Here is a 12,788-nt window from a genome sequence, read left to right on the forward strand (position 1 = left end):
AGTCACATCAAATCTTACAAATCCGACGACGGGAGTGCGAACAACAGCTTTTGGTGCCAATACCTCCGTCGCTTGATAGTGTCTATCGTTTTTTTAATGGAATTTAGCAACATCATTGTCAACATAACTACAAAGAGGAAGATGAACTCTATATGCTTTCCGTGTTGGCGACCGGAGGCGCTCGCGTAATCCTTTCCTAGTGCAGACGAGAGCGGGATCACATTATTATTATGACGAGAATATCAGCGGGCGGAGCTTCGAGCTCATTCCATTAAACGAGGAAGCTTTCTTTGTTGACTTTCTTTTCAAAGGAACTGAAATCTGAGACAGACACCTAAAAGAAAAAAATGTCCCAAAACACGAGCGAAATAAATAATCATATGGCGTTCTCATACAGAACAGACACGGTCTTGTTTTTTTTTTTTTTTCGGGAGGGTGAGGCAGATTTTGCACAACTAAAGTTGCATTCGTTGCATAAAATGATGTGCAACGTTATTTTGGGAGTTTTCTCTGTGTCAGAATGCTCTAGATCAGTGGCGGGGGAACATTTCTCTCATCAAGGGGCCAATTCAGTCCAAGGGCCATCGTAAGTTTAGGATGCGACCAACACACGCAAGTGATCGCTAACCAATCACAGGCCACATATGGACAAACAAGCATTCGCGTTCACAATCACATCGAGGGACAGTTTTGAGTACCTCCGAACTGTGAGGCTGACATGCTAACTAGTCGACCACCTTGCCGCTAGTCAATGGCGGGCGGTGCATGTCATCCTTAGGCCTTCAGTAGTGTTCAGTCTGAATCAATCCACTAGAGGGTGCCGTTGGCCGGGAAATAACTTGAATAAACTTAAAGGACAACTGACACTATTTTTTTGTTTCCGAACTGACATCAGAAAAACGTTTTATAGCATCTAAAATACCCAAAACATGCAGACTGATATTTTTAGTTAAATGCAAAACATGAATACAAATGACTCAAAGTGTCCCAAAACTACTTCAAAATGACCTCGGAAATGGCGAGTTTCAGAAGGTCCCGCCCCCTTGTTCGTGACGTCACGCCAGGACATCTTGCCTTGCTCTAGAATCAAAACAATGTCTTCAAATTCGGAGAAGATGCTTTGTTGTTACTCATCCAGTTATGAATATGATTCAAATAGTCCTGAAGAGGAAAGCATAAATGTTTACAATCGATTAAAGAAGTACTTCCGTATCAATTGAGCCGTCAGGACTCCAATGTAGCGTCCCGGAAAATGCACAAGATGGCGCCCAAGCTCCGTTGGAAATGGGCTGATTTGTCTGCTGGGAATTTGTGTCAACTAGTATCAAATAGTAGTCTTGGTGCAACACACAACGATTCACTATCGTGTTATTCATGTGTTTTTCTTCTAATTTCTCCATTAACACAGATCAACACGAAGTTTTTAGACCAAACAAAGTACCCAAAATGCATTGTGTGTCGCTTTCTCGGTCAGGGGCGTTCCTGACGTGACGTCACGGAATTGTCACCAACTCGAAAACAAGACTTCCTGAATATTAAGAGTGAGTCTTAAAATGTAAAATATAGCTATATGCGGTGGAATCTTTGTCAAATACGTTCAGTAGAAGTCATTTAAATTGATTTTACAAATTATGGACACAACTTGTCCGGAGGCATCGGTTGTCCTTTAAGACACTTCATGTGATGCAAAATGTCATATACAGACACTCCCCAACTTACGAACAAGATACATTCCGAACGGTTGTTCGTAAGGTGAATTAGTTCGTAAGTTGCTTCAGTGCTATATTTTGTATGGAATATACATATATTTAAGGCTTATATAAGTATATTTAAGGTTTATAATAAGTATGCTTGAGGCTTGTATAAATAACCTGTATTTGTTTGTACTGAAAAATAAACATTTATTAGCATGTGTGCTCTATTAAATATGTACATGTACAATTGGAGAGAATACTACATATGTTACTACAAAAATGTTTGTAACTTGAATGTTCTTAAGTAGAGGGCGTCTGTACATTAATATTTTCCACCCTTAATCATTTCAGTTCAATTCCTCCGAGGTTCTGCGCACAATCTAGAGCAGGGGTGTCAAAGTCATTTTTTGCCGCGGGCCACATTATAGTTAAGGTTTCTTGTTGAGGGCCGTTATGAATTTGGGGAGGCCATTAGAATGTTTAAGCCCCTACACATATTACATATAGAGCGCACAACCAATTAATGAATAACTAGTTTTCAAATCTGAAGTCAAGAATAATGACTGTTATTGTGGTTTACATCCAAAAATATGAAATTTTGGTCAGGATCTTAGCAAGTATCATGGAATTTCACAAGTTTGATTTGCTTTCGCGGGCCGAAAAAAATGATGTGGCGGGCCGGATTTGGCCCCCGGGCCTTGACTTTGACACCTATGATCTAGAGGTTTTCTCGCCTTACCATGTTTCACTTGCATAATCTGTCTACTTCCCCCAGAGCAAATTGAACCCCCTCAATGTGACCCCCCCAATCCGGGCGGTGGACATGGACAGAAACATACAACCGCCGTCAGACAGGCCCGGTGTGCTTTACTTCATCTTGGTTGGTAAGGACCACCCCCCCCCCCGACATTGATTTTTACTCATTTAATCTTCCTCACCTCTACTGCAACGACATGCTTTGAATAATGAATGATCACTCTTACCGCTCTTTGCCGTGTCGTAAATTTTTCTTTCTTTATTTTTTTTCATCATTGCAGGCCATCCGGCCACATATCCTCAATATTTCTCCCTGAACAAAACCACGGCGGAGCTGCGCGTCCTGCAGCCCATCAGCAGGGACTTGTATCAAAGGTTCACGCTTGTTATTAAGGTAAACAATGAATTCTAATTAGCTCATCAGTGTTGCATCAGCCAAGTCTCAACTGTTTTTTGAAAGGCGCTTATATATGAAATCTATTATTATTAATAGCTAGCTAGCTAGATTTCTATCTATTTGAGTTACTTCCGGGTTGAGTGAACGCTGGCGCATGTGGCTGCCGCTGCTCACCCGCAGAAAAAAATATCCTGTGACTGTAAAGTGTCCTTGAGAGTTTTGAAAGGCGCTTATAAATGAAATTTGTTATTATTATTATTATTATTATTATTATTATTATTATCTGTACCTCTTGTGCCAGCAAAAGACTTTAGTACGCTGACGAAGCCTCTGGGATAATAACAATAATAATCATAATAATAATACTAATAATAATAATAATAAGAAGAAGAAGAATTAAAAGAAAAAGAAGAAGAAGAAGAAAAATAATAAAATAACATAAAATAAAATTAATAAATTAATTCATACATAAAACAAAAAAATAAAAATAAATTCAAAAAATAGTAATAATAATAATAATAATACATTTCATTTCTAAGCGCCTTTCAAAACTCTCAAAGACACTTTACAGTCACAGGATTTTTTTTGTGCGGGTGAGCAGCGGCAGCCATTCGCACCAGCGTTCACTCTAGTAACACAGCAGCAAAGTTATGAAAGGATGTGGCTGCCATTTTGGACTGGCTGGTCTCCATGATGAATGTAAACAGTACTGTAAAATGAAAATACTGCAACATTGCAAGAGTGTTTTGGAGTCAACAAAAAGTTGAATACTTTGATGTCTTACAGTGTATTTCTGCATTAAAGTACATCGTCATTATTTAACCACTTAGTGATAAAAACAAAGAAAAAAGAAGCGAAACATGCGACACCTTCAAAGAAGTACAGATGACGGCTGAAGAAACCTTTTCATCATACCCTTATTTTGGAACCATTCCTCCCGCTTTAAGCATCAACTTCCTGTTTCCTGTGAAGGTTGGGTTTAGATGAAATGGAGTGCAAGAAATGCATGTTTTGGTGGACATTTGCGAATGGACGTTGAAGAACCAGTGTGAAAATGAGACACGGGTGTCTTGAGAATACACAAAAAGGAACAAATGGAGTCACACATGGTCACAAGTGGTCTTATCATCCACCGCGAGAGGAAAACAAAACGATCTACGGTGACACTTTAAAGGATGACGGGATTGGGAAGACACGCGAGCAAGCGATAAGCAATGAATCTCCTGCAGGTCATTTAGTGCCGCTGCGCCGATACGGCAAACCCGGAGAAAAGAGTAGACTCTCAAGAGAACATCGCAACCCTGCACCACCTGTCTGTCTCTTATCAGGCCTCAAATGGACTATAATGTTGAGATGACGCACACACTTTATCGGTCAATGACAGCTGTTTCCGCAGGGGTGTTTTTTATTTTTATTTTTTGTTTTCGTTGTTTTTTTTTTTTTTTTGGGGGGGGGGGGGGGGGGGGGGGGGTGTGAGGATCAGAAAGTGCATTGGATCTCCAGGTAAGGCGAGTGTGTGTGTTAGGCTGACAGTCCTGTGTGACATTGCGGTGGCAGTGAAAGCAGGTCGTAATGTCACCTGCTAGCTTCAAGGACAACCGACGCCCCCGGACAAGTTGTGTCCATAATTTGTAAAATGGCCTCAAATGACTTCTACTGAGCGTATTTTACAAAGATCCCACCACATATAGCTATATTTTACGTTTTAAGACTCGCGCTGAATGTTCAGGAAGTCTTGTTTTCGAGTTGAGGACGATGCCAGACGTGACGTCACGTCAGGAACGCCCCTGACCGAGAAAGCGACACACAATGCATTTTGGGTACTTTGTTTGGTCTGAAAACTTCGTGTTGATCCTTGTTGATGACGAAATTAGAAGGAAAACACATACATAACGCGATGGCGTTGTGTGTTGCACCAAGACTACTATTTGATACTAGTTGACACAAATTCCCAGCAGACAAATCAGCCCATTTCCAATAGAGCTTGGGCGCCATCTTGTGCATTTTCTGGGCGCTACATTGGAGTGCAGACGCCTCAAAATGATTCGGAAGGACTTCTTTAATCGATTGCAAACATTTATGCTTTCCTCTTCAGAACTACAGTAAAGTCTCGTTATATCGATATCGGTTATATCGATAGTACTGCTTATTACGATACTATTTCTATGAACTCAAGGAGAAAATTACATGCCCGCAGGATCGGATATATCAATAATAGTCTGGTTATATTGATATTTTTCCGACTCCCGAGAATATCGATATAACAAGACTTTACTGTATTTGAATCATATTCATAACTGGATGAGTAACAAGAAAGCATTTTCTCCGAATCTGAAGCCATTGTTTTGATTCTCGAGCAAGGCAAGACGTACTGGCGTGAGGTCACTAACTGAGGGCGGGACTATCCGAAAATCCCCAGTTTTCGAGCTCATTTTATGGCAGTTTTGGGACACTTTAACTCATTTTTATTGGCGTTTTGCATTTGACTAAAAATATCAGCCTGTGTGTTTTGGGTATTTTAGATGCTATAAAACGGTTTTCTGATGTCAGTTAGGAAACAAAAAAATGGTGTCGCTTGTCCTTTAAATGAAAGCATCTGTGTATATTTTGTTCCCAGGCCGAACAGGACAACGGCCACCCTCTACCAGCCTACGCCGACCTCATCATAGATATTCTCGACGAAAACAACCAAGCGCCATACTTCCAGTTCGTCACTTACCAGGGTTACGTGAGCGAGTCTTCCCCGGTGGGCACCACCATCTCAGCCGGGGTCAATCTCACCACACCGTTGGGGATCGTTGCGCTGGATAACGACGTCGAGGAGGTAAGGAACGATTCTCGCCATTGTCGTTTTGATACATCTGTGGAAGAATAATCATGCATATTCATGCTGCCATTTTCACGTGAGTCATTTCCCATGTTTGTCATCCTTTGTAGCTGGCTCTAGGTGATACCCCTGTAGGTAAAAAAGAGGCTTTCGAAAAGCTGCAACGCGCAACCGAACCGTTTACAGAATTGAACAAACCAGGAGGGATGTCCTCAGTATTTACACATACAGTGATACCTCGATTTACGAACCCCTTGGCTTACGAACTTTTCGGTTTACAAACGTTAAATTTATGACAATTTTACCTTGGCATACAAACTATTTTTCGGGATACACACGGAGCTGCCACAGGGAGTGATGTGTCGTTCTCGAACGAGCCCGTTCTCCTAACAACACAATGGCAGCCAGCTTGTTTTCGTCCTCCATTCCCCGCCCCCAGTTGTCGGTTAAAGCCACGTGATTGGTCAAGAACGCAGCAGTGAGGGGCGGTGGGAGTTTACACAGAGAGAAAGAGTGAAGCCATTCTCCAAAAAAGAAAATGGCTGCCGACATTTTTTCTGTCCTCTATTCCCCACCCCCAGTCTTCGGTTTAAGCCACGTGATTGGTCAAAAATGCAGCATTGAGGGGAGGTGGTTTAAACATTAAAGAGACAGGCAGTCGACAGAGACAATGACAAAATGTATAGAAAACTGTGAAATTTTGACTCGTTTCAACTTTGATAGTTCAAAGGCAGAGTGTAGACTGCAAGGTTAAAATTCCCATCAATCAGGCTCCCCAAATAACCCGCACTAGCCATTAGTTCAATTTGAAATAAAAAGGGGGACCAGCTATTAATGAAGTTTCTAGGGCGTCCGCTTGCATCTGTTGCTGTTGCAATATGACAATTTCCAAGATGTACAACCCAGAGCTCCTTGAGACACTCTATGCAAAAAGCTATCCGTTCCATCAAGCCATCAATGACCATCACAAAGGTAAATAAAATGACTTTATTATATAGTACAGTTTATTTCTTTAATTATAATACCATAGCACATTTATTATACATAACATAAGGTATATTTTGTGTAGTTTTAAGGCTTAGAAAATTAGAAAGTTATGTTTTATGGGTACCTGGGAACGGATTATTCTCATTTTAATGGTTTTCTATGGGAAATGATTTTTTGGGATACACACGTTTCACCTTACACACTGTCTGGGAACCAATTAAGTTTGTAAGACAAGGTATCACTGTATTGGTGATGACTCATTTCATTTAAAATTGCTTTAACTGCAGCAGAACCCTAATGACTTCTGCATGCATGCCAATATAACTCCTAATGATGCTGTGTTAAATTTGCATTTTAGTTCAGTTCAGCGTGCCGCGGAATGCGCAGCATACACCACGGCGACACTCGTCTGATTAATACGTGCAAATATAGCGCAGATTGTAAATAGGTGATGATTCATTTGCTGGCTAATGAAGCCGGCGGGTGTATCCGCAGTCTCACTCAGGACATCCCTCCTTCCTGCGCATGGGGAAGCTTTTATTGACTCCTGGAGACTATTGCAGTGATAGAGATGCCGCTACATTTCCCAAACATATTTCTCATTCCATTAAGTAGATTATGGCATATTCCATCCAGCCTTTGGTTTTTACTGTATTTTCTGTAGGGGATACAAAGCGCATCGTCAATGAATGGGCTTATTTATTTATATTGCACTTTCACAACTGATATACCGAACGTTTAAAGTACTACGTGCAAGAAATTCGAATATTGATCCGTATATAAGGCTCTTTTTTTTCTCTGATGAAAGTAGAGAGTCTGAGGTTTCTACTGCTGCATTAAATGTTTATGTAGTCCTAAAAGTCAATACTCTATGGGTCTTGGAATTCGAGTGACAACGACAAAAACCCTGGCACTGGAGTGGACACATGTTTCCACATCGTCTGGCAGTGAATGAGTTCAGGACATTTTATCATGAAGGCGTACCTTTTATTTTGACGAGTCAGTGTCAATAGAATTTTCTGAAAATGTCAATATCAGCATGGGTTTTGTTGGAGTGTTTTGCTGTGCTTCTAATTACTTTGCTTGCATTTACAATTCCTGCAGCGTGCTGTCCAGCGTTCCAAAAAGTGGACTTTTTGCCATGCGTTTGATAACATAATGATGTGTTTTTGACATCTAAGGGTGATATATCTTCCTCAAACAGACATCCACCATCCCACCGTTCACCTTTCAAAACAGCTTTGTGAAAATATAAAAGGGTAGAAATGCGGAATGTAATCGATAACCACCCTCTCTGTTGTGGTGTTTACCAAAGCGGGCCAGCAGACGGGAATCGAACGCAACGATGGATGCGCAGACAAATAAGTTAGGCGCTTCGACGAAAGCGTGCATCTTATTTTATTCGTCTGTTTGAGTTGAAATCATTCTTTTATTGATGTCACGCTAAAAACACATGGATTCATCCTTCCACCTCGCTAAGGAGGATCACACGTTTGCTTTTGAAAGGGAAACGCAGCTTTCCATGTGGCCATTGGTAATTTCGTTACTTGTTATATGTCATATTTGCAAGACTCAAGATCCCATGTTGAAGATAACCCTGGACGACTACACGGCCGTCTTCAGTCTGACCCCGACGGGCATAATTCGGTACCTGAGGCTGCTGAAACCCGTCGACCGGGAGAAGCAGATGACCTACACGTTCACGGTATGCTCCGTTCCTACTGACTGCAGTAAATTACTGTCGACCTTTGACCTGCGTCTCCTTTTGTTTGTCTGTCTGAGTCGAAAGGTCAAAGCAGACGCCGAAGTCAGAGCCGGGTGCGACTCAATGCGACCTTTCTTAGGCCATCTAGGGCAATGTCTGTTCTTGCGATTGTATGATGTGTGTCAAGGCAAGATGATATAATAATAATAATAATAATAATAATAATAATAATAATAATAATAATAATAATAATAATAATAATAATAATAACGGTGACGATAACGGCGACGATAACAGCGACAATAACGACGACGAGAACGACGACGATAACAACCGTGCTGTCTCTTTGTCTCTCTGTCTCTCTGTCTCTGTCTCTCTGTCTCTCTGTCTCTGTCTCGCTCTCTCTGTCTGTCTGTCTCTGTCTGTCTGTCTGTCTCGCTGTCTCTCTGTCTCAATGTCTTCCTGTCTCTCTGTGTCTCTGTCTTTCTTTGTCTCTGTCTCACTCGCTTGCTATCTATCTAGCTAGCTTACTAGCTAGCTAGTATTTGTGTATCTTTTAATAAAATATGAAATACCTAATGGTACATTTTGAATAGATTTAGTTCAATATGAATAGTGGTTTGAGAAGTTTACGTGTCAGTGTCTGGTATTGGCAGCATCTGTATCCAATACCTCAGGGGTGTCAAAGTAATTTTTTTGCCGCGGGCCACATTGTAGTTATGGTTTCCTCTCGAGGGCCGTTATGAATTTGGGGAACCCATTAGAATGTTTAAATCCCTTCAAATATTACATATAGAGCACACAGAAAATTAATGAATAACTCGTTTTCAAATCTGAAGTCAAGAATAATGACTAATAATGATACTAATAATACTAACTAATAATGATAATATTTTGGTTGACATCCAAAAATATGAAATTTTGGCTCAGATTTTAGCAATCATCATGGAATTTAACAAGTTTGACTTGCTTTCGCGGGCCGAAAAAAATGATGTGGCGGGCCGGATTTGGCCCGCGGGCCTTGACTTTGACACCTGTGCAATACCTTATAAAAAAATACTGGTATAAATTTTTTGACCCAAGATACCTGATATTGGTACTTGGCCACCACTAGATATACAGTAAAGTCTCGTTATATCGATATTCAAGGGAGTCCGAAAAAATATCGATATAACCGGGACTATCGATATATCCGATATCGATATAACGAGACTTTACTGTAGTAATATGTAATGTTCAAAATGCTACTTTTTCCAAGTAGATATTTGTTTCCCACCTGACATAATTCTACCTGGACCTCAATCACCCTCATTTTTTTCAGCACTTGTTTGACATTCTCCCATTCAATGTGTAGTATTCTGTCTCACAAATCGACCCCCGCCAATGGGTGTGTCGTCCGCACAGATGGTGGCATCAGATGGCGTCCAACGGAGCGGCCCCGTCACCGTCAACATCTTAGTCGTCGACGCCAATGACAACGCGCCCACATTTGCCCAAGTGTCCTATGACGTGGATTTATTCACTGACATGCAACCCGGGGAGACGGTGCTGCAGGTAATGAGTCCGCACGCGAACATTTCTGCCAATCGGTATGATTCTCTCAGCAACCTGCGACCAGTTGAACATAATTTGGATAGTAGATTTATTTATGTATTTATTTATTTACGTATGTACGCGTGTGTGTGTGTTTGTGTATGTGTGTGTGTGTGTGTGTGTGTGTGTGCGTGTGTCGGTGTTTGTGTGTGTGTGTGTGTGGGTGTTGTGTGTGTGTGTGTGTTTGTATGTCGAGTCTTGTGACGACCACAAACATTTTATATTATACGTAGTGAGGACATTTTTGACAAGTGAGGACCTTTTGGCCGATCCTCACAAGTTTTTCATTCTAAAGCACGGGTGTCAAAGTCAAGGGCCGCGGGCCAAATCCGGTCCGCCACATCATTTTTTTCGGCCCGCGAAAGCAAATCATACTTGTTAAATTCCATGATGATTGCTAAAATCTGAGCCAAAATTTCATATTTTTGGATGTCAACCACAATAAAAGTCATTATTCTTGACTTCAGATTTGAAAACGAGTTATTCATTAATTTGCTGTGTGCTCTATATGTAATATTTGAAGGGATTTAAACATTCTAATGGGTTCCCCAAATTCATAACGGCCCTCGAGAGGAAACCATAACTACAATGTGGCCCGCGGCAAAAAATGACTTTGACACCCCTCTCCTAAAGGCTTCTAGAGGGTCTATATATGCATCTGTTAAACTTTCAGAGAAGTCCTCACAAATTCACTCAAAATTATTTTTTGTGTGTATTTTCATTTCGCTTGGATACACACACTTTTTACTCACTGTGTGTGTTTATCTGTGTGTGTGCGTGGTTAATGAGAAAACGTTCATACCACAAAAAGTACAACCATATTTTTACAAAATTCACGACAGAGGTGAGGACTTTGAATGTACCCATTCAGAGTCCTCACTCCTTCTGTTATTTCAGTTTCAAGTCCACTTTTTATTTCTTTGTTTTTAAAGAAGTTGAAGTGGGAAATTGGGTGAGATTTAGTGTTTAAATGTAACACTATGTCTTCTCTAAACTTATCAGCAATGGTGGTCCTCACTCCTTATCTGGAGTTATCCGGACCTCACAAAACCATTGAAACCGGAATGTGTGTGTGTGTGTGTGTGTGTGTGTGTGTGTGTGTGCGTGGTGGATGGATGGATTTCAGGGGTGGCGGGTGTCACAGTGGATCATGTTGCGTTGATTTGAGTCCAAAACCTCCAAATTGAACTTGTCATTCGAATCGGCGATACTAAGTGAATTATCCGAGTCCAGCACAGGGAAGCTATTACAGCGCCAAGATCACATGTTACCGTCTTTTCGTCCGTAAACAAACAGACGATGGCCCCTTTCTGTGATTCATACCGGCTGTCGAGGGGCAAGCATCCATGCTGGATGACTAATATTGTCTTTACGCTCTCCAATTGAGAGAAAAAAAAGAGAGCAATCAATAGGTCGGGAGGTTTGTTTGCTCCTCGGCAGTTTGGTCATATAGATATAGATATAGATAGACGGTATGAGATTACCATAGGTCGACAAATGTTTACCACTGGCGGTGCTGTGCTTAAGTGCATTATTTACACTGCTGAAGGGGTGGCAAGGAGGAAATTGGAGACAATTATTTATTCCACGCTGTGAAAAAATGCTTTGGCAGTGGAAAAAAGCCATAGTGGTTAGTTAAATGGTATTCTTATTTGGCTGGTCACAACCATAAATACAAGGCGGCCAAACATTTTTTTATTTATGTACAATGATACCTTGGCTTACGAACTTAATTGGTTCCCAGACAGAGTGTGTAAGGCGACAAGTGTGTATCCCAAAAATTAATTTCCCATAGGAAACCATTAAAATGAGAATAATCCGTTCCCAGGTCCCGATAAAACATGATTTTGTACTTTCTAATTTTCTAAGCCTTAAAACTACACAAAATATAACTTATTTCATGTATACTAAATGTGCCATGGTATAATAATAATAATAATAATAATAATAATAATAATAATAGCAACAGTGATAATACGGTAATAATAATACTACTACTAATAATAATATTAATAATAATCTACTCGCACTACTACTACTACTACTACTACTACTACTGCTACTACTACTAATAATAATAATACTAAAATAATAATAGTGATAATAATAATTTCTCCACTGTGAGACTAATAAAGGCATATCCAATCCAATCCAATCCAATAATCATACTAAAATAATAATAATACTATAATAATAATAATAATAATAATAATAATAATAATAATAATAATAATAATAATAATAATGATAATAATAGTGATAATAATACTAAAATAATAATAATAATAATAATAATAATAATAATAATTAATTATAATAATAGTGATGAGAATAATAATAATAATAATAATAATAATATATAATAATAATAATAATAATAATAATAATAATAATAATAATAATCGAACATACAGGGATGCATACTTGAAACAGTGTAGCTTGAACACTGACCTAGAATAGGTCAGTGTTTCAGATTGTTTTGAGGGATGTCTCAGTCGCCACTTTCAAAATAAAATACAATGACACAGCAAAAACATTTAAATAATGCTAGTCTGAATATCTTAATAGATTCTGGACATTATCATTATTGCGCTGCTTTCAGGGACAATGCGGTTACACCAGTGAACCACTGATCATGTGATCCGGTTGCAAGATGATTGACAGGGTTCAATATCATCGCTTGATTGCACATATCCTTTACAAAAAATCGCGAATCCGTAACCCCGTTCGGCCAAATCCACTCATGTCGGGAGTCTGTCTTTTTCATTTCGTAGTTCGACTGCTCTCGTTTGTCTTTCTGTCCAACTCAGAAAGGTCGAGTTTAATCTG

The 12,788-nt window shown here is 39.8% G+C and overlaps 1 protein-coding gene across 2 annotated transcripts in view; it reads left to right on the forward strand.

Moving 5' to 3' along the window:
- Window positions 1–12,788, forward strand: part of LOC148889666 (protocadherin-15-like) — a 239,531-nt gene that overhangs the window by 130,731 nt on the left and 96,012 nt on the right. For both annotated transcript variants that reach the window (XM_089011774.1, XM_089011773.1), the window contains 5 exons: window positions 2,470–2,578; window positions 2,732–2,844; window positions 5,465–5,671; window positions 8,232–8,366; window positions 9,771–9,920. In XM_089011774.1, coding sequence (XP_088867900.1) covers window positions 2,470–2,578; window positions 2,732–2,844; window positions 5,465–5,671; window positions 8,232–8,366; window positions 9,771–9,920 — 714 coding nt within the window. The remainder of the gene's footprint in view (window positions 1–2,469; window positions 2,579–2,731; window positions 2,845–5,464; window positions 5,672–8,231; window positions 8,367–9,770; window positions 9,921–12,788) is intronic.

This window comes from Hippocampus bargibanti, linkage group LG13 (genome assembly GCF_051943395.1).
Source record: "Hippocampus bargibanti isolate YZ-2025 linkage group LG13, ASM5194339v1, whole genome shotgun sequence".
Lineage (NCBI taxonomy): Eukaryota > Metazoa > Chordata > Actinopteri > Syngnathiformes > Syngnathidae > Hippocampus > Hippocampus bargibanti.